Raw genomic sequence first — 24,431 nt, 5'->3', positions numbered from 1 at the left:
AGTCCTATCCATGCTAGGACTCTACCAGGCCCTCACCCATGACTTCCTTGAGCCCCAGCCAGACCTGGTTGAGACCCAAGCCCTATGCATAAAAAACGAACCTTGAACCATGAACATGCCAACCCAAAAACCCACGGCTCTTTTCTTGAATTTCCTCCTACGGTTCCAGCTTGTGGTTTCTTTTAAAAATTTTCATGTTTGGTCATATTTTATAATGATTTGGCATATCCTAATTCATGGCAGCCCCTTAACACATATAAACATGTTTTAACACATGTTTAGAACATGCATATTCATGGTTACGACAATAAAAGATTGTGTGACTAGTTTTCATGCAAATTCATAAACAGTTACATAATATTGTGTGATGATGAGTAAAAGGAGAATATGACATGCCTTTGCGTTTTAAACGCACGAATATTCGATGGCGATGTGAAGACGGCATGAAGAAAAACCCTTGGCTGAATTCCTTTGAAATTTTGGAGCTTTACCTGGAATGAATATGATGTGTGTGCCATGTGGGTTTGCTGACGCGCTATGTATCTTCTTCCCCGACGCGCTCTTCGTCAAGCTTTCAATCATTAAACCATCAAGGCACGCTATGTATCTTCTTTTCCATCATTCATGTTGTATTTATACGTTGTTGTCTGTGCTTTGTATGTTTATTTCTCAGTCTCTGCATGTTCTCATGTTTATGGCTTCGGTTTTTCATGGTTCACGCATGTATCTTTTTGGCATCTCACATTTTTGTTACCTTGTGTAAGGGGCTGCTGAAGGAGGGTCCTATAGGGCTGGATATGTCGAGAATTATTGTAATGCCTAGAATTTGCTATGTTATTAATCTGAAATGATGTGTTAATTAATTAAGGTGATTATGAGAGGATTAATCGGGACACGGTTTGAATTCAGCATGAAAAGATGTACGTGCGAGGATGAACTCTCGCGCATATGCGCGACCCCGCCGGGCGCATATGCGCGAAATGTCCAGAGAACCTCGCGCATATGCGCGACCTGAATCCGCGCATATGCACGAGGGTACCCGAGAGTTGGGCAAACTGAACAATGGCCTCGCGCATATGCGCCGAGTAAGGGCGCGCATATGCGCGAGGGGCTGTGCATGTTACGTGCCGAGGCATATTGTCTCGCGCATATGCGCCGAGGATGGTCGCGCATATGCGCGAGACGTGTTTTGCAAAGATGAAGCCACTTGCCCCGTACATGCATGCTATATATATATATATATATATATATATATATATATATGTATGTATATCAACTTTCGAATTCCTTCAGATGAACAAACAAGAATCGAGAAAAGTTTCTGAAAAGTAGTGAAAAATCCTTACGCCTTTATATTTCGATCCGTCCGTCTTATTTTGAATTCGACTTCAATACTGTGTTCTTATCAACGCAGGCTACAACTAGACTGAGTTCTATCATCATTTGAAAATATGGTATTGTCAGAATCTGATATGATTCATATATGATGTTCTTGGCATGTTAGACATCGTATAATTAAAACTCGATTGAGGAACAGATACCATATGAAATTGTTATGATTTTTAGAGTTGAGTTGATTAAGAATTGATATCAGGATTGATGTATTATCGAGTATGAAGTGTTGGGATTGATATCTGATTGATATGGTAGTGTTGGATATATTGAAATTATGACGTTATGTTTTTGAAATAGAATTTGATTGAATTCTGATTATATCCAGTATTGATTGAGTGGTGTATTGATGTCGTACCCTCGATATCGTTATTGTCAGATTGAGTATTTACAGGCTTGGGGTTCGAGACTTCGATAGAGTCAGAGTATCAGAAAGAAAGGTATAAATTAATATTAAGTTGGGATTGCACAACTCGAGTGAGGTTTGACTCGAGTTTCCTAAATCACATACCTTAGTTTATTGCGGTGATATTTGCAATTAATGATATTGATGTGTGTGGTCTGTTGATTCATAGACAATGTATGTATTGAGTCATAGATTGATTCGTCTAGCTGTTCGTTGATTTGCCTAGTCATTGGGTGATTCACTTAGTTACTGGCTGATTCGCCTAGTTACTGGCTGATTCGTCTAGTTATTGGCTGATTCGTCTAGTTATATGCTGATTCGCCAAGTCCTTGACTGATTCGTCAATTCTGCGGCCGATTCGCCCATGCACTGGATATATGAATTATATCGATGCCGTTTAGGGTTGATTCATTCCTATCGACTGAGATTCGATATAATTGTCAATATCCAAACACCGGGATCCCTAGATTAGGAATGAGTCGAGTCTGAGATGACGCGTTGTTTGAGTCAAGTCTGATATGACTAGTTGATTTACAGTTTCTTATCATTCATGTTTGTTGAGCTGCTATGTGTTGATGATATCTATTATATGCTTTTGTATATGGTTTATATGATTGCATGTCTACATTGTTTATACTGAAATGTATTTCTCACCGGAATTATCCGGCTGTTGTCTTGTTTTGTATGTGTGCATGACAACAGGTGGGGCTGGATCAGGGTCAAGAAGAGGATGAGAGAAAACAGTTAGCGTGGAGATCCTGACTTAGGAGTATATCTGTTACATCAACTGAGATGTAGTGAAGAAACAGTAGTTATTGTAATTTACGGTTATACAGGACTTGTATTTAGATCTGGATAGTGATCTGGTAAATGAGATAAGACTTATTTCATATGCTGCGTACTCATGTATTTAAAAAAAATTTAGACCCTGTTTATGTTAATTGATTAATTGTTCCCAAAAAGTGATTAAGAATTGAATTAAGTTCGGGTCCCCACAATTATGGTGTCACTAGGATCGATTCTTGGCTGTTTGTGAACGATGAAGGCCGAGAAGTGAAGGGAGGTGGCTAGGGTTCCTTGTTACTTCCGAGAATTTGACCGTGCAAGGTACGTGGTCTGGCGTAGGGTTCGTCCAGTGGAGGTCCTACGTGGTTGGTTTTGGTCCTAGGGTAGGCTGGTTCAATGCTGGTCCGACATCGTGTGGACTAGGGTCAAAAGTCCATGGGCTAAGGCGCTAGGGTTTGTGTAGCGGGTAGGGCAGAAAATTTCGTGATGTTTCGGGGCTGTTCAAGGGACATAAACGATCTGGTTCTTGTGTTTTAGGGGCTGGTTGCGTAGGTTTAAGTCATATTTTAAGTTGAGAAAAGTTTGGTTGAAATTCAGGTTGGTCCAAATTTTAAAACAAATCATTTAAGTTTTGAAACGAGCTCAAGTTTACGTCTAAGATATACTTATAAATATGTTTTGGGAAGTTTTAAGAAGATCAGTAAGATTCGGGTCGAAATTTAGAGGTCTAGGGGTAAAATGGTTATTTTGAGCTTCAAGGCAAAATGGTCATTTTGCACCTGAGTTGAGATTTTATTCCTGGCAGTGCCCTAAGCACGATTTTACATGTCTTTAAATGGTTATGCATCATGCATATGATTTTTACGTAATTATGAATATTATGATGCATGCTTGGTTTTAAGGAAAGTTTACGTATATGCATATTTTTTTCAAATGATGAATATGATGACACTTTTTTAAAGGATGATAGTTGGTTGTGACTAATACGATTATATGAGATATTATGAGCTGAGGCCAAGGCTCAGTGGATGGGTAATGCTGTCGCTAATGTCTCAGCAGCCGGGTACTGCAGTTATATTAGATGGACCCATCAAATAGACCTGATGCGAAAGTCAGAACTAATTAACTGAATTCAAATAAAATAAAATGTATACGTATATGATTATATGTTGAGACATGTTGACACGTTATGATATTATATGACACGTTTACGTTTATACTTTTAAGATCATGAAATGCATGTTGATTAGAGTATTTTTTACTAATGTGTGTGCTATGTATATATAATTGTTATCACGATACATGTGTGTTGAATCTTTAGACTCACTAGGCGTGTGTGATGCAGGTGACATTTGGATGAGGAGACTGGAGGTGCCGAAATCTGAGTTGGCATGACTAAAGTTGAGGCAAAGACTCACGATTTTATGAGCTTTGAGTAGACACGATTAGTTTTACACGTTATTATGTTATGAAGTGGATTTTCAGTATTTTACTCGTTTTAATTTCGTTCATGCATGGTTTAAAGCCGATTCGGAAATTTTGAAACTACAGTATTTCATTTGTCGATTGTTTACGACTATTTTTAAATGACATATCTTCAGTAGGGTTGCATGCATGCAAAATATTTGAATGTTTATTTTTGAAAAAAAGAAGAGCTTGTAATAAAATAGTTTTAGCAGCATTTTAAATTAGTAGACGTTACATTTTAACTTCCATATCAGCTCTAATCGTATCAGCTCTATCGTATCCGCTCTATTCGATGGATCCATATACATATAACTATGGTACCCGGCATCGAGAACATTAGCGATTTCATTACCCGTCCACTGAGTCTTTGCCTCAACTCATCCTATACATATATCATCAGTCACAACCAATTCTCATCCTTCAAAAACATCATCACTTTCATCACTTATCAAAATCATGCATATACACACATTTTTTATTAAAAAAAATCATTCAACGTATATTCATAATTTTGTAAAAAGTCATAAACGTGCTACATAAACATTTAAAAACGTGATAAATTGTGATCAGTGAGCTTCAAGGACTAAAAACACGACTCAGGTGAAAAATGACCATTTTGCACCTAGAAACCTAAAATGACCATTTTACCCCTGAACCTCAAATTTTCGACGCGAAACATACCAAATTCCTTAAAACATCCAAAAACATATTTATAAGCATATATTAGACATAAAATCAAGCTTGTATCAAAACTTAAACGATTCGTTTTAAAAATTGGAACAAAGTTCCGATTTTAACCCGAATCAACCCGAATTTCAATCAAACCTTTTCCACCTTGAAATATGACTTAAACCTAAATGTCCAGCCTAAAAACCACTTATTTTAGCCTACTTATGACTCACAAAACAAGCCTGAACGTTGCTGTAATTTTCCAGCGTCTCTCGAACTTCATCCCTAGTCCACCAAACGTTCAACCCTTCGACCCTAGGCCCTACCAGCTCATTCTAGCCTCAGAAAAACCCTTACTAGCCCACCTTAGGACCCTCCTAGACCAACCTAACTCAAAATCACAGCCCCATGAATACCGCACAACGCACACGACCGTTTGCTACTCACAAAGCCCCAACCGAGAACCACCTTAGCATTCTTCGCTCAAACGACTTCTTCACTAACCCCAACCGTGTTCGAACCATCCTAGGCCAAGGCTCATACCCACTAGGGTCTGGTCCAGGGCTAGGTATGACCCTTGCACAGTCGACGCACCCAAATGTTCCGATCTAGTCATCCCCGACTGAAGCAACCAAGGTGCACCATACGGCCTATGCAATATTTCGACCTTCATAAAACTCCACCCCTATGAGACCAAAATTGAAACATCTACTAATTTATAATGAAGAATTTTTTTGAAAGGCTCACATTTTCGTAAACATCTTTTAAATAATTTTCATGCATGCAACTCTACTGAAAATATATCATTTAAAAATAATTGTAAATATTTGACAGTAAAAATAGAGCAATTTAAAATGGCAAAGCCCATCCAACAAAATATGCTTAATTATAAACAACTAAAAATCATAAATTCATCAATGTATAAAAATCTGTGTATAAAAATGCTCATGCTCTCTCAAAACCCATAAAAACACCATGTGCGGAAGAAATATGGTCCTCGGGTCGTGCACGAACATCTAGTCCTCCAACTCAGAGTTCTGCACCTCCAGTCCCCTCAAAAACATGCTCACCTTCATCACACACACTTAGTTAGTCTAAAGGCCCAACACACCTGTACCAGGAATAACAAGTGCATATACATAGCACACAGCAGTGAAAATATAATGTAATCAACATAGCTTTCATGCACTTAAAAAGCGTAAATGCATATGTGCCATATGAAATCATTCCATGTCAAAACAGCTCATCATTATCATCATTTATTTTTATACATCATTCCCTTTGGTGAATTCAGTTCATTAGTTGTGACTGTCATAAATCATTCATCATTACGATATATCGATCATACATAGAACCGCGGTACCCGGCGGCTGTCGGACATCAGTGACAGTATTACCCATCCAATATGCCTAGGCCTTATCATCATCATTTACTTATACGTCTTAAGAATTTACATGTACTTATAGCCACAACTAATTCTCATCCTTCAAATCATCATCATTGTCATTACTTATCAAAATCATGCATATGCGTAAATTTTCTTACAACCAAGCATACAATGTATAATTCATAAATTCATAAAAATGGTGATCATGGTGCATAAAAATTTAAAAACATGATAAAATGTGCTCAGGGCACTATTAGGAAAAAGATCTCACCTCGGCTACAAAATGATCATTTTGTCTCTGGAAACCCAAAATGACAATTTTACCCCTGGACGTCTAAATTCCGATCCGAAGCTTACCAAACTCCTTAAAACATAAAAAAATTATCATAAGAATTCTTAGACGTGAACTCAAGCTTGTTTCAAAACTTAAATGATTCGATATAAACTTAGACCGGGGTCTCGGTTTTAACCCGAATCAAACCGAAACTTAACGAAATCTTCCCAAACCTTTTACCACATCTTATACCCTTCTTAACAGCCCTTAAAACATCTAGACGAAACCATTAAACCTTTCGAACCCAAGACCACAAGCTGCTGAAATTTTCGCACCATACCCCTTAGAAAAACCTACTCCACCAAACTTGAAACTTATTGACCCTAGGATCTACCGGCTCTGAAAAGCCCTAGACCAATCCTTCCTAGCCCACCTTAGGACCCTATTTGACCAACCTAACCTAAACTCACAGCCCCATATCAGTTGCATCACGCCAACAGCCGAGAGTCCTCCCAAGGCCCTCACCCACGGCAACTCCAAGTTCTTGACTCCAACCACACTTAAGCCAACTCCAGTAGCGTGCGACCACTCTAAGCCATGACTGGGACCAACTAGGGTCTGGTCCATGGCTTGGGATAGTTCAACACACCACTTTCCTCACTTGGACACCCTAAATTCACCCAACCGATCATACCTCATCAAAAGCAAACGGCCTCTTACTGTTCTACACCATAAATCGACACCAGCCCTAAGACAGAGTCTCAACGTCTTGAGCAGCCCTTAGAATGTCCAAAAACTGCAGCCTCTTGCAGCCAAACAAGAAAACGTGAGAAGGTAAAAAGTATGCAAGGTTTCATGTCAAACACCTTAAAAAAACGTAAGCATGATGTAGATCATAATATTTTCATACAAATACATAAATTACAGCATATTATGGCGTGTATGAATAGAAAATGAGGTTACAAGCGTGGCTTAGCGTTTATATGATCAAAAGCTTGAATATACGCGCGTGGGACGTGAAACGGAGAGGCGGGGAGGAAGCTTTCTTAAAGAAATAATGGGGGCTGAAGCTTCCTGGTTCTTTGCTTCTTAAAAACCGTGAGAGAAGCTGGTGTAATAAGGGGTGGGTGGATGCTATGATGGGAATGGGTTTCGGTTTTAGTTTAGGTGTTAGTTAGTTAATAAAATAAAGTTTACTAATGGGCCCTAATTGCATTTTAAAGGGATTAAAAGGGTATAAAGCCCATTAAGCAATAAAACCAAACCAACAAGCCCAATCACACTCCCGAAAAATATTTCGTTTTGGTACGTTTTTCAAAATATCGCGAGAGCCCTTAAAAAGTCATTCGAATCATTAAAATTTACGTACCGGTTAAAAATATGATCTGGCGGGTAAAAATAACCAGCAAAGCCCATTTTAAAAAAGCATACTTAAAAACACCTAATAATAATAAATTAAAATTAATCTTTTAATAAAAATATTTTTCCTGAATATCCCGATCTCCGTTCTTCGTTCGAGCGCAAAATACAACTTAAAATCCTAATGCATTAAACTCTAAATAAACAATTAATTACACAAATTAATGAAAACATGCATTTAATGCTTTAAAGAAATTTAATAAAATACCAAAGAAATTTAATAACTTGCATGCATGTGGTTCACGTGGACCTTCAAATTTTTGGGACGTTACAATAATATTCAATGCCAGCAGCCCCTTAACATCCAAACTCAGTATTCCCTTGCACATAAATAATAAAAGAGTGAGTTGAATGCATAATCATGCATTTTCATGAACAAAACAAAAGAATAATAATAAACCATGCAAGGACCGAATATTATACATATATAGCATGCATGTCAGCATAAATATACGACATGAATGATGGATATAGAAGATACATTCATGCCTTAGTGTTTATATGATCAAAAGTTTGAAGATACGTGCGTGGGACGTGAAACGGAGAGGCGGGAGAGAATTTTCTTTGAAGACTAAAGGGGGCCGAGACTTGCTGGATTTTTCTGCCGAAATCACGAGGGGAAGGCTGCTGGAGGAGGGCGTGGGGCGGCCAGTCCATGAAAATAGGTTTAGGGTTAGATTAATGGGGATTTTAAATAGTTTAATTAAGTAGTAATGGGACTTATCATGAAAATTAAGGGATAAAAATGGTTTTGAGCCCATTAAGCATTAAAATAAACCTATCAAGCCCAATAACATTCCCGAAAAATATTTCGTTTTGGTATGTTTTTGAAAATATTGCCCCAGCCATCAAAAATCCCCTGATTCGCTAAAATTTTCCTATCGATTAAAAATACGACTCGGCTAGTAAAAATACACACCAAGGCCCATTTTCGAAAAACACCCTGCAAAACACTTCATATTGATTAGTTAAAATTAATCATTCAATAAAAATGTTTTTCCTAATTATCCCCGTCTACGTTACTCGTTCGAGAGCGAAATGCAACTTAAAACCCTAATTCGTGAAACTTTAATAACCCATGAACTAAAACACACATTTATGCAATAAACATGGATTTAACCTTAAATTGAATTTCTTCCCCAAAATTTGATTATCCTCGATAAACTAAAAGTTTACACTCTTAATTCCAGTATACCAATATTCCACGCTTCCACTGCGCTACTTTAATAAAATAAGCGATAATCTGTCCTTATGTCTCCTCAATCCTGATTAAATTCCCTACCAAAATCCTCGTTTGTGAATCGCAACTTAAGACGACTTTGGGGACTTAAGTTCTATTCTACTATAACATCGAATTTTGACTTTTCTCGCAATTTCTTATACTAGAATTGGATGCCCAAATTTATAGTACTTTACTTTTCTTATACAATATTCATAATGTTCATCGACCGATTACATTAGCATTTATGCAGTTCAATTTAAGAAACTATAGCACCAAAATTTACTTATCGACTTTTATCCTCGATAATACACTTAAAAGTTACACCTTATCCAATTCAATGATAATATTAGCCTAAGATTCTTGAATCGAATCTTTATCTTATGACACCAAACTAACGTAAATTAACTAATTACAAGTACATCCCAAATATCAAATTGTCGCAAATCTTAAATTTCGAGTAGCGTTAATCCATAAAACTCAAATATACAATATCGATCTTCTACCTATATAATATAGCCCTTGTAGCCTCAATTACATGCTTAAACTATTGATAAACATAAAAATAGTACATTAATTAAATGTTTTATAATATAATTTCTAGTTTTTGTTTTATTAAATGTTTAAATATTATATGTTTTATAATAATTGTATAAAAAATAAATTGTTGTGTAATTATAAGTTTTTACTATTTTTACAAGTTCGATAAAACAAGAATAACCTTGGCATTGCAAATGGGATTAAGATGATTCTTGGACCTGTAGAAAGTTGATGATAATATCTACAATATTGGTGATAAACATGAGATAAAAATCATCTCACAATTGGGATCAAATTAAGCAACAAATAAAGTTACTAAAGGAGTGACAGTTTTACCATGCTCTAGCATTTTGACTATATCTCTCAAATTACTTGGTCAAATGGTTAAAAAAAAAATTTATCACAATTCAAACAACTCAGATATCTACATGTTTTGTTTTATGTGGAAAAGAAAATTTGGATGGTAATGTTTTCAAAAGTGATGTGTATTAAAATATAATTTCTTGGAACACCAATGAAGGCTTATGTGTAAAAAAAAATATTTTATTTGTGGTTGTCTCCCTAAATTTGGCTATAAATAGGGGCACATTGTATTGAATTGAGATATCCCTCATTTTATGAACAAACCTTTGAGTTCATAATATTTCTATCTTTATTTTTCCTTTATTTATTCAATTAAATATAAATAGCATTTTATTTCATATTCAAAGTTTTACACTTTGAATAATGAGTAGCTAACTTCCCAAAGTTGAGATGAAAAGGTGAAACTCCTGGCATGATAATCAGGTTAATAAAAGGTAAGAATCTATTTTTTATATTATTTAATCATTATTTATCGTTTATGATATATTTATTTCTTCAAGGATTATTATACCCGACTTATAAGTGGGAGTTTTGATTTATTGTTGCTATATGTTATACTAAAATCTTTGAACCATTTAAATGTTAGTTTGATATTACCAACCATTTAAAGTGGATGCCTTGATTTATTATATATGAATATATCATAATATTAATTTCTGGGAACCATTTAAATGTTAGTTTGGTATTACCAACCATTTAAAGTGGATACCTTGATTAAGTATATATGAATATATCATCATATTAATTTCTTGGAACCATATAAATGTTTTTTAGGTTTTACCAACCATTTAAAGTGGGAACTTTGATTTAGTATTTACAAATATATTTAGCACAATAAATATTTGACAACATTTATAAGTTTTGATATATATTATATAATTGTAAGATAATAATATATAACATAATATAAATATTATTATTTAATATTTATTGGAACCATTTTATTAAGTGGATTTAAATAATGTTAATTATGTTAACTTTATTAAAATACCAAGAGTGGATCCTTTAATCTCTACTAATTGAATTAAAATTTGAAGAATTAAAATTTACTAATACAAACAATTAAAAGAGAAAAAACAAAAACAAAAACAAAAACAAAAACAAAAACAAAAAGACATTGTAGTGGACTTGTAATTACCTTAGCTTCCCTGTGGATACGATGAAGGACTCACTGAATTATACTACTTGTGGACAACCTGCTCTTAGGAGTGCAACAATCAAAGTCGCATCAAGTTTTTGGCGCCGTTGCCGAGAAAGTGTAATTTAATTTCAAGTCTATTTAATTTTGTTTATAGTTTGTTTTCCTTTCTTTGAATTTTTATTGCTTTAGTGTGTTTTGCTTTTGCACTTGAATGAGCATTTGGTCACATACACTTAGTGGTCGACTCATTCGAAATGTGGGGACCCGGGCTCTAACTCAGTTCTTTTGGGGATTAATCGGATCTTTATTCAAAAATGCGGGTCAAAATTTTGCTTTTTAACATTAATTCAAATGCATATAACTCAAGCACAAGAGAGTTCTATATTTTATTTCAACAAACATAAATACATGTCTTATTCTAGTACATTCATCCAAACTAGTGTTTAATACAACTACAATCCACAAGTAGTACAAGTCTAATATGAAACCACTAGTGATCTTCTGCGCCCGAAGTCATCACGCTATCTCGATCTCATCTATGTCGTGACCCAGATCCTGCCCCACCTGTTGTTATGCACACATACAAACATAACAACAGCCGGAAACTCCGGTGAGAATAAATCTCAGTATAAAACATGTATACATGCTAATACATAATCATAAATCATGCATGAAAGCAATAACAATGGGCTCCATAGTCTATGAAACCAATCTATATATAAGCATGCAATTCAAATCAAATCATGTATTGACTCGACTCAACTCTAACTCTAGGGATCCCAGTTTGAATTAGACGTCACTGTCTGTCACCTACCCTCCCAATCGGGGTGACGGTACGTCTTATTCCCAGACTTCGGTCATGTCTGTATCGAATGTCTACAATCGGAGGAAGTCTGCTCCTATGCGTCGATACACCGAACATCTAGAAGTTCGGCAAATCTGCCAATGACTTTCCTATCTTAGATGCATGAGTATAAATCTATAAATGCATCATCATATCAAAAGATTAGAATATAAATCTATAAACAAATCATAATCATATCAAAAGATAAACAACTATTCTAGTATGTGATTTTGTTGGGAAACTCAAATTGAATCTCATTTGAGTTATATCTCCCCAAAGTCACATGAATTATACCTTCTTTTCGTTGGAATCAGTCGAGGTCTTGAAGTCGAATATCAAATCTGTCAATCAAATCTGAAATGGCAATGTTTAGATATAATCTATCAAGATACAACTCAAAGCAAGTCTTGTACAATTCATTATTCAATCTCAATACAATTCGTCGGCATAAAGGCGTGATTTCTTAATACCAATCAACTCAACAATGATAATCTATAATAATCAACTCATAACCATCACCATATATGCACCCTCATCTCAAAATCGGTATACCCTCATATACATATAAGCTGGAATTTCATACAAATCGCGTATGACCTCAGATGATTGATCCGTTTACGATTCTACGACATTTATAATCTCAAGAACATATAATCATAAACATATCAGAATTTCCCCAACATGTCAACTTCAAAACGTGTTGAAAAGATGTAGAAAATATACCTTTTTGAAGCCCTTGTCAAGAGGAACCCAAATCTGATCTCGAATTTAAGTTTGGATGAATAAATCTTGCTTAAGCTCAATTCTAAGATAAAAGAACCATTGACATTCTCCCAGGCTTCTTCTCTGTTTTCAGCTTCTCAAATGGAAGGATAAGAAGACACAACATATATTTGCATGGCTAAATACACATGGTTTATTTTTAAATAAACACGTATGACCGCGGATGCGGTAGCTTCATCAGTGCAAGTGCGCTCAAGCTTCGGCATGCCTCTCAAAAATTCATAAAAGTCGACCGCGGGTGCGTTCATCTTCAGACCGCGGGTGTGGTCCGAGTTCATATAAAATTTCCCACCCTACTGGCCATCTACCGCGGGTGCACTCCTTCTTGGACCGTGGGTGCGGTGTCCCTTCGGCATTTCCTTCAAAATTTCAGAATTAAGTAACCACAGGGGCGGTCTATGTATAGGCGCGGGTGCGGTCTTTATTTCTTACACATTTCATAATCTCATCTCAATTAGTGCCTCTCATTACGTGTCATGCATAGTCATGTATATCATATCTTCGTCTATCACCTCAATGAAGACTAATAAATCTAGTGCTTCTCATTACATGTCATGCATTCTCATATCTTCTAATATCACATCAATGAAGACTAATAATCTCAAGCCTTACATTTCTCCCCTTCTAAGAAATGATTTTGTCCTCGAAATTGCAGGTAATTCTATCAATGCAAGTATATGAGGCAATATAATCAAAACTGAATAAATACTTACATCATCGAAATAACTGTGGATATCGATGTCTCATCTCTGATTCTGTTTTCCAAGTCGTTTCTTCAGTGCCATGACGACTCCACTAAACTTTCACAAGAGGAATAGTCTTCGTTCTGAGCTGCTTCTCTTTCCGATCAAGAATCTGTATCGGTTGTTCGACATAACTCAATGTCTGATCAAGCTCAACTTCGTCAGGCTGAATGACATGAGAAATATCTGGCATATATCTACGCAACATCGATAGATGAAAAACGTCATGTATCCCAGAAAGAGAAGGAGGAAGAGCAAGTCGATACGCTCGATCGCCAATTTTCTCCAAAATCTCGTAAGGACCAATGTATCTCGGAGACAATTTCCCGCGTTTGCCAAATATGACAACGCCTCTGAAAGGGGAAATCTTCAAAAATACTCTGTCTCTCGGTTCAAATACTAGCGGTCTACGTCTGATATTGGCATACTTGGCTTGTCTATCCTGTGCCGTCTTCATCCTCTTCTGAATTATCTTTACTTTCTCAGTCATTTCTCGAATCATATCAGGCCCAAGTTCTGGTACCTCAGATATATCATCCCAGTATAACGGATATATGCACTTCTTGCCATACAAAGCTTCAAACGGTGTCATTTCGATACTTGTCTGATAGCTGTTGTTGTACGAGAATTCACACAAAGGTAGTGAATCTTGCAACCTAGTGCCAAAGTCTAGCACTACAGCTCTCAACATATCCTCTAAGGTCTGGATAGTCCGCTCTGACTGTCCGTCTGTCTGAGGATGATAGGCAGTACTCAGGTGCAATGTCGTACCTAAAGCCTGCTGCAAACTGTGCCAGAAGTGTGAAGTGAATCGAGGATCGCGGTCTGATACAATAGACTTCGGCACACCATGTAATCTAACTACCTCTCTGACATATATCTCTGCCATCTGATCATGTCGGTACGTCATTCTGTACGGAATAAAACAAGCCGATTTGGTCAATCTGTCGATAATGACCCAAATCGCATCACAGCCCCGGGATGATCGAGGTAACTTCGTCACGAAATCCATGGAAATGTGATCCCATTTCCATTCAGGAATAAATAAACTCTGAATTAAACCTCCGGGCTTCTTTCTTTCAGCTTTCACCTGTTGGCAATTTAAGCACTTAGACACAAATTCTGCAATATCTGACTTCATCTGTTTCCATCAGAATTGTTTCTTTAGGTCATTGTACATCTGTCTGCCACCAGGATGGATGCTAAACCGACTACAGTGCGCTTCTGACAAAATCTGATGTCTCAAGTCTGAAACATCTGGCACTACAAGACGGTTATTCACGTACAAAACATGATCATGTACCTGATATTCTGATAAATGCCCTGATCAGACCATCTGAATCGATTTCTGAATATTCTGATCAATTCTTTGGGCTTCTTTGATTCTTCAAATCAAATCTGGTTCAACTCGAATCGTAGCAAGTCGTAGTGGTCTACTATCTGTGTCAAATGCTAATCTAGACAAACAACAATTTTCAACTAAATTCGAGACACCTATCGTCGATAAGGATAGAGAACATACCTTTCGACTCAAAGCATTTGCTGCTGCATTTGACTTCCCTGGATAGTATTTGATCTCGCAATCAAAATCTTTCAATAGATCCAACCATCTACGCTGCCTCATAATCAATTCTGACTGAGGAAACAGGTACTTCAGGCTTTTGTGATCCGAGTAAATCTCAAATTTCTCGCCATATAGATAATGACGCCAAATCTTCAATGCAAAAACGATAGCCGCCAATTCAAGATCATGAATTGGGTATCGAGTCTCGTGTGGCTTTAACTGTCTCGAGGCGTATGCGATCACATGATCTCGCTGCATAAGAACACATCCTAACCCTCTGTGAGATGCGTCACAATATACAACGAACTCACCAGTACCTGAAGGTACGTCAATACTGGAGCACTGGTCAACCTCTTCTTCAATTCTAGGAAGCTAGACTCACAATCCTCAGACCACACAAACGGCGCATTCTTCTGTGTCAACTGGGTAATCGGTTTCGCAATGCTGGAGAAATCTTTAATGAATCATCGATAGTACCCTGCCAGACCCATGAAACTGCGTATCTCTGGTACAGAAGTCGGTCTCAGCCAACTGATCACAGCATCAACTTTACTTGGATCCACAGAAATACCGTCTCCAGATATGACATGACCCAAGAAGACAACATATCTCAGCCAAAACTCACACTTTGACAGTTTAGCATACAATCTTTCATTTCTCAACGTTTGCAACACAATTCTCAAATGATCGGCATGCTCATTCAGATTCTTAGAATAAACCAAGATATCATCAATAAAAACAATCACAAACTCATCCAAGTACCTCTGAAAGACACGGTTCGTCAACCCCATAAACACTGCCGGAGCATTCGTTAAACCAAAAGGCATGACAATAAATTCGTAATTTCCATACCTGGTTCGGAATGTTGTCTTCGGTATATCAACATCTCGAACTCTGAGATGGTGATATCCCGACCGTAAATCAAGTTTAGATTAGACAGATGATCCTTGTAACTGATCAAATAAATCGTCGATACGCGGCAATGGATATTTATTCTTCACCGTTGCTTTGTTTAATTGCCGGTAATCTATACATAATCGCATCGAGCCATCTTTCTTTCGCACAAATAGCACTGGTGCGCCCCAAGGAGATACACTAGGTCTGATATATCCCTTGACCAGAAGATCTTCTAGCTGTGCTTTCAATTCTTTCAACTCTATCGGCTCCATCCTATACGGAGCTCTCGAAATAGGAACGGTACCTGGAATATGATCAATGCTAAAATCTACCTCTTGAGCTGGAGGTAACCCTGGAATCTCATCAGGAAATACATCTGCAAACTCCCGTACTACTGGCAAATCTGCCAATGCCGGGCTCGATTTCTGTAGATCTACAGAATAGACAAGGAACCCTTCTGCTCCTTTCTAAAACAATCTACTCATAGTCAGAGCAGACACTAAGGGAATCCGAGATCTGAAACCCTTACCATAGAATTTCCATTCTTCTGTCATTTCCGGTCTGAATCTGACAATCTTGTGAAAACAGTCTACGGTGGCTCTGTACTTGGTTAACATATCGATACCCACTATACAATCAAAATCAGATAAGCCAAGTATAACACATTCTAAATAGATCTCATGCCCCTCAAACTGTAGTATACAATGTCTAACTGAAGTCACAGATATCAGACCACTTCCCAACAGAGAAGAAATAGACACTACAGTAGACAATGATTCGACAGGCAATGCATGTGTCAATGCAAAATGCTCAGAAATGAATGTATGGGATGCACCTGTGTCTATCAACACATATGCAGGATAACCGCAAAGAAAACAGTTATCTGCAATCACATCGTCTGGCGCATCCTGTGCCTGCTTCTCTGTCAGCGCGAACACTCGAGCCTGCTGTCTAGGAGGTTGGCTCACTGTCTGGCTACCTCTTGGTCTCTGCTGGGATTGTGCAGATGGTGGCTGGAATGAATGTACAGATGTCTGTCTCTCAATCTGAGGCACTGATGCAGACAACCCTGCACTCTCGGATCGCTGTGCACTTCTCTGGGGACAAACTCTGGCAAAGTGTCCCTGCTGTCTACAGATGTTACAGCGACCTGTCACACCATGACACTGCTCAGTGGCATGTCTACCTCCACAAGAATTGCAATACACACCTGTGTACTCCGCACTCTGGCTAGGACCTCTCTGTCTTGACCCACTAGAGCTCGACGAACTGCTCCCTGACTTCTTAAACTGTATGCCCTTTGCGTTCAGAAAATCCTTCTTGCCACTACTACTACTTCCACTATCAAATCGAGGAGGAGGTGGTGGAAGCTGGGCGGTGGGCTGTGGCGGTCTCTCACTCTGAGCACTGTAGGAAGCCCCTCGCTGCCTAATCAAGCCAACCTCTGCTCATTTCGCTCTGTTCAGTGCATCAGAAAAGGTATTGGGTCGTCCCGTGTTCACCAAAGTGAAGATGTCAGGATTTAAACCATTGATGAACTGATCGGCGACCGCTTCATCATTTCCTGCCACGTGGGGTGCAAACCGAAGAAAGGAAGAAAACTTGGCAAAATATTCTTCAATGTTCAATTGCCCTTGTCGTAGATTTGCAAATTCTGCCCCTTTATCCTTTGGATATGACACTGGAAAGAAACGTTGATAAAATTCATCTTTAAATACTTTCCAGGTAATATCAATACCTCTATGCTCCAATGCTCGTTTTGTTGTAAGCCACCAACTCTTCGCTACTTCTTGCAACTGATGTCCAATAAGTTTCACTCTTCGTTCATCTGTATACGCAAGAGATTCAAATAACATCTCTACATCGTCGAGCCATCTCTCACAATCCACTGCATTTTCTTTCCCTCTTAGAGTCGGTGGTCGGAAAGACTGGAACCTCTTCAATAATGTTTCCATAGGTGTAGCCGTAACGTCCATCTGAGTACCCGACGTACTACCCTGTTCTAGCACTTGACTTGCAGCCGGTTGTGATATTCTTCTAGGCGGCAAATCTGATTGTAAAAAAATTAGTACACAGTCTATATACAATCTGTCTCAGTCCCCCTCTGATCATATACCTCTGATCCAGAATCGGTTCTGATTCAGTCTTTATAAATACATGCTGTAAATCAATTCGGATAACAATACAACATGTAATAGGGAAAGCAATAAATCATGCTAGCACATCAAAAACAAGGAAGAAGACTCCTCTACCCCGCTCATTCTATTCTATCTCAGTCTACAGAACCTACTGCTCTGATACCACCTGTTGTGGGGACCCGGGCTCTAACTCAGTTCTTTTCGTGATTAATCGGATCTTTATTCAAAAATGCGGGTCAAAATTTTTCTTTTTAACATTAATTCAAATGCATATAACTCAAGCACAAGAGAGTTATATATTTTATTTCGACAAACATATATACAAGTCTTATTCTAGTACATTCATCCAAACTAGTGTTTCATACAACTACAATCTACAAGTAGTACAAGTCTAATATGAAACCACTAGTGATCTTCTGCGCCCGAAGTCACCACGCTATCTCGATCTCATCTCCGTCGTGACCCAGATCCTGCCCCCCTGTTGTTATGCACACATACAGACATAACAACAGCCGGAAACTCCGGTGAGAACAAATCCCAGTATAAAACATGTATACATGCTAATACATAATCATAAATCATGCATGAAAGCAATAAAAATGGGCTCCATAGTCTATGAAACCAATCTATATATAAGCATGCAATTCAAATCAAATCATGTCTTGACTCGACTCGACTCAACTCTAACTCTAGGGATCCCGTTTTGAATAAGACGTCACTGTCTGTCACCTACCCTCCCAATCGGGGTGACGGTACGTCTTATTCATAGACTTCGGTCATGTCTGTATCGAATGTCTACAATCGGAGGAAGTCTGCTCCTATGTGTCGATACACCGAACATCTAGAAGTTGGCAAATCTGCCAATGACTCTCCTATCTTAGATGCATGAGTATAAATCTATAAATGCATCATCATATCAAAAGATTAGAATATAAATCTATAAACAAATTATAATCATATCAAAAGATAAGCAATTATTCTAGTATGTGATTTTGTTGGGAAACTCAAATTGAATCTCATTTGAGTTATATCTCCCCAAAGTCACATGAATTATACCTTCTTGTCGTTGGAATCAGTCGAGGTCTCGAAGTCGAATATCAAATCTGTCAATCAAATCTGAAATGGCAATGTTTAGATATAATCTATCAAGATACAACTCAAAGCAAGTCTTGTACAATTCATTATTCAATCTCAATACAATTCGTCGGCATAACGGCGTGATTTCTTAATACCAATCAACTCAACAATGATAATCTATAATAATCAACTCATAACCATCACCATATATTCACCCTCATCTCAAAATCGGTATACCAACATATAAGCTGGAATTTCATACGAATCGCATACGACCTCAGATGATTGATCCGTTTACGATTCTACGACATTTATAATCTCAAGAACATATAACCATAAACATATCAGAATTTCCCCAACATGTCAACTTCAAAACATGTTTAAAAGATATAAAAAATATACCCTTTTGAAGCCCTTGTCAAGAGGAACCCAAATCTGGTCTCGAATTTAAGTTTGGATGAATAAATCTTGCTTAAGCTCAATTCTAAGATAAAAGAACCATTGACATTCTCCCAGGCTTCTTCTCGGTTTTCAGCTTCTCAAATGGAAGGAGAAGAAGACACAACATATATTTGCATGGCTAAAGACACATGGTTTATTTTTCAATAAACACGTATGACCGCGGATGCGGTAGCTTCATCAGTGCGGGTGCGCTCAAGCTTCGGCATGCCTCTCAAAAATTCATAAAAGTCGACCGCGGGTCCGTTCATCTTCAGACCGCGGGTGCGGTCCGAGTTCGTATAAACTTTCCCACCCTACTGGCCATCTACCGCGGGTGCACTCCTTCTTGGACCGCGGGTGCGGTGTCCCTTCGGCATTTCCTTCAAAATTTCAGAATTAAATAACCGCAGGGGCGGTCTATGTATAGGCGCGGGTGCGGTCTTTATTTCTTACACATTTCATAATCTTATCTCAATTAGTGCCTCTCATTACATGTCATGCATAGTCATGCATACTCATATCTTCGTCTATCACCTCAATTAAGAATAATAAATCTAGTGCTTCTCATTACATGTCATGCATTCTCATATCTTCGAATATCACATCAATGAAGACTAATAATCTCAAGCTTTACACGAAATAACCCTTTATTTTTACAAAACATAGCGGAAGAACCCATCCAGGAAAATAAAGATGAAATTCAATCTCAACATGATCATGATAGGCGAAAAACACTTAGAGATCACATGAATCTTACACGTACTAGTGCATCTTCATGTCTAGTTTTTCCACCAGATGCATCTCCTTTCAATTTTAAGCCTGGTATTATCCAAATTTTACCCAAATTTTGTGGGTCCCTCGACTCTCAACGATATTTATCATGAATTATTTTATTTAATTACCGTTTTAACTCTGCAGTGGAGAATGAAATTTTAAAATTTAATGTCAACGCGGGCCCAGACAGTTCGTTTCAAAAGATATTCAGTATTATATAGTATAAAAATATAATACGTATAATTATTAGCTGAGACACTGAAATTAACATGTTTACTAAATTCATATAAATATTTATATTGTTAATGTTTGTCTTTAACAAAAACGCATATCATCCCTGATTAGTTCAACGTCATACCATTTTACATATTAGTGCTCGAATAAATATTACATAACAAAATATACCGAGCCTAATTATATATATATATATATATATATATATATATATATATATTTGTGCATCTTTATTTTAGCTCCTCCCTCACAGCATCTGAATCGGCACGTATACTGACCAAGTCACCCTTACTGAGAAGTATGATAAAATGGGGTCTGTCCCCATCACTAACATCAACCCAGGGCAATCGTAAAAGATCTCCTCTACTAGTGCTAATGCTCCATCAATGAACATGATAGTATAAGTGCTTTCCTCATACGGCTCCTCACTCAGAAGTACGATGGATGCCATGTTGCCCTGATTATCAACCACACATAGAAGATAACCGCCCCCGAGGGGGTGAGTAATAACCCAGTATATTAAAACCGAAATAAAAACAACATGCACTGTAATAAATGATATGCCGATGCAATGCATGATCGGGTATATCCACATGCAGGGTAAACAGAATAATGAAAACTGCACAATCGGTAAATGCAGCGTAACAATAGCTCGAGCAACAGGCAAGGCTCAGCTACACTGCCGTAGTGACCACTCCTCCACCAGTCTACTACCGTGTGCCGGTCAGCTCGCCAGGGACTACAGACATACTGCACCTTATCAGCCTACAACATCTCCCGGGCTAGTTGCAGCTCCGTATCATCCCAAATATATCACCTCGATCATACACACAAAATATCAAAAAGGTCATCAATAGGATCGAGGTTCGAAATGAAATGCAATGTCGTGTCATGCATCGATGCTACATATATATACATAAAATACATGTGTGTAAAATATATTTTATTTTCGCGCATCGATGTTTATGTAATACACAAATAATTCATGTAGACAAATAATCAAAATTCAACAAATATCAAATTTTACGAGTACCTGTTGTATATTACCCTGGTAGTAACATACCTTGTTATGAATTTATTTCAACGAGTGAAATTTAGCTTCGTAAAATCCTTGATCTATTATATAGAAAATAATTGATAAATTTTTAACTCCATCTACTTGGTTAACTCTAGAACGTTAAATAATTTGATACAATTTCAATTCAAACAACTTTAACCAAAACTCTTTTGATTCATCTAATTAAACTTGATATTCAGTAAATTTTTGTAATTCATAAATTCCAAATTGTATTTACTATATACTGTTATAGCCTTGCAAATTAGTCATGAAATTCAATTTATTAAATCACAGAAAATAAATGTTCATGATTATTATTATTCATTCTCAACTCAATTGAAATCTATTCATATTTATTATAGTCTTACTATTTTCAATTATATCTATTTTACCATTGTACTTTTGGGGATTTCTTACTTACTGCATATAAGTAACATTCTAAAATGGAATGAAAACAATACTAATTATTTGCAACGTAGAGTTTATAAAATCAAAATACTTCATATAAAAAAATTGATCTTGTAAGCATTAAGACTCCATTTTATGTTATTTTAGTCCTCAAATTCCAAATCAACAAAAACTAAAACCCCATATTTTAGTAGTAAATATTTTTAAAATCTTCAAATCATCTTTCATATATATATATATATATATATATATATATATATATATATATATATTATATATATATAATATATATATATATATATATATATGTATGTATGTATCCATACATGTATATAACTAATACTAAATTTTAAACACCTACATGAAACAAAAGTTTATAGTTATTATACATATTAGATTGTACTTTTGGCTCATTCACGTAATATCTAAATATATCATATCCTTAAAGTAGCTAAAATACAAGTAATGGAATAATTCATACCTTCTCCGAGAGCTTCCAATAAGGTTGGAGAGTTGTTTCACTTTGTTATTTTTTATTATTATTATTTTTTGAAGGGTTCGGTTCTATCATAGAAAAGCCTTTCCTCCCTTCTATTTATAGAGGCTTCTTCCTTCCTTAGTAAGATTATCCATGAAATGATTGAAATGGCAAGTTGCTTTCTTTTTACACGTACAAGAATTTATTTTTCACTATTTCACCTCTTAATATAATATTATATATCATTTGTCCCCTTGAGTTTTGTAGGGTCGTCTATTAAAATAATAAAAATAATATTTTATTTTATTTTATTTTATTATTTTTTTTAATATAAAATTCATTTTTTTAGTTATTGGCTATGTGTATCCACTTCATCCATATATAATATGCTATATATATGTGTATGCACGTGTGTGTGTATATATATATATATATATATATATATATATATATATATTCTAGTTTCCTAAATTTTTATTTATTTTCTTGATGTGATTAACAATAAATTTTAGGGCCTTACACTCATCCTCCCCTTAAATAGATTTCGTCCCGAAATCGAAATGGTAATAATGCTACGACCATGTATAATAATAATGAAATTCATACCTAGTTGAACAACTGAGGATATAATTGGCGCATTTGACTCTCTAATTCCCAAGTAGACTCTTCTACTCCATGACGAGACCATTGAACACGTACCAGGGGAATTGTTTTGTTACGCAAAACTTTTTCTTTCTGATCCAAAATACAAATTGGTTGCTCGACATATGCTAGTGTCGGGTCTAATTCAACTTCATCCGGCGGCAGAACATGATTTGGATCGGGTTCATATTTCCGTAGCATGGAAACGTGAAACACGTTATGAATTTTTGATAATGCAGGTGGTAATGCCAACCGATATTCCAAACTTCCCACACGTTCTAGAATTTCGTATGGACCAATGTAGCGTGGCGATAATTTTCCTTTCATGCCGAATCGAACTGTTCCTCTAAATGGTGAAATTTTTAAAATACTCGATCTCCTTTGTTGAATTCAAGCGGCCTTCGTCGCCGGTCCGCATAACTAGCTTGTCGGTCTTGAGCAGATTTTATTCGTTTTCTGATCAAATGGATTTTATCGTTCATTTCTTGTATTATTTCTGGCCCAGTCAGTTTCTTTTCACCTATCTCATCCCAAAATAATGGTGATCGACATTTTCTTCCATATAAGGCTTCAAATGGTGTCATTCCAATACTACGTTGGAAACTGTTATTGTATGAGAATTCTACAAGTGATAAAGCATCTTGCCATCCAACATGAAAATCCATAATAACAGCGCAAAGCATATCTTCAAGAGTTTGAATAGTTCGTTCAGACTGACCGTCAGTTTGTGGGTGATATGCAGTACTCATAGCCAATCTTGAACCTAATGCTTCTTGAAAACTTCCCCAAAATTTCGAAGTAAATCTGGGGGTCTCTATCAGAAACAATGGTGACAGGAATTCCATGAAGTCTCATCATATTGTCAATATAGAGACGAGCCATTTTGCTATAAGTGTATGTCCTTTCGTACGGAATAAAATGTGCAGATTTTGATAGGCGATCCACTATAACCCATATAGAATCACATCCTCTTGAAGAACGAGGTAATGAGTAACAAAATCCATTGCAATATGCTCCCAATTCCATTTCGGAATTTCGAGACTTCGAAGGAGTCCTCCGGGTTTTCTTCCTCTCAGCTTTGACTTGTTGACATGTGAGAGACATCTAGAAACGAAGTTCAGATATGTCTTTCCTTCATTCTTTTCCACCAAAACTGGAGTGACAACTATTTCAAATCCTGATTTGTGGCCATTGAGGACCAATTGTCTGGATTTCAGAATTTGTGCATCAGTCTTTTGTGCCTCCTTAATCCGAGAAATTAATTCGGGGCTCAATCTGTACCGCAACC

The 24,431-nt window shown here is 36.8% G+C and overlaps 1 protein-coding gene across 1 annotated transcript; it reads right to left on the bottom strand.

Moving 5' to 3' along the window:
• Positions 1–17,342: 17,342 nt before the first annotated feature.
• On the bottom strand, positions 17,343–17,870 carry LOC140830176 (uncharacterized). Its single transcript, XM_073193461.1, has one exon. It carries the CDS (start codon positions 17,868–17,870, stop codon positions 17,343–17,345), a length of 528 nt encoding a protein of 175 aa, XP_073049562.1.
• Between the last annotated feature and the right edge of the window lie 6,561 nt (positions 17,871–24,431).

Source organism: Primulina eburnea, chromosome 4 (genome assembly GCF_022965805.1).
Source record: "Primulina eburnea isolate SZY01 chromosome 4, ASM2296580v1, whole genome shotgun sequence".
NCBI classification, from domain to species: domain Eukaryota; kingdom Viridiplantae; phylum Streptophyta; class Magnoliopsida; order Lamiales; family Gesneriaceae; genus Primulina; species Primulina eburnea.
This window is presented reverse-complemented; position numbering and strand designations above follow the sequence as displayed.

What these genes read in the sequence shown, in the direction of transcription:
- LOC140830176 (XM_073193461.1), bottom strand. Translation starts at nt 17,870, where the DNA reads ATGGACGTTACGGCTACACCTATGGAAACATTATTGAAGAGGTTCCAG.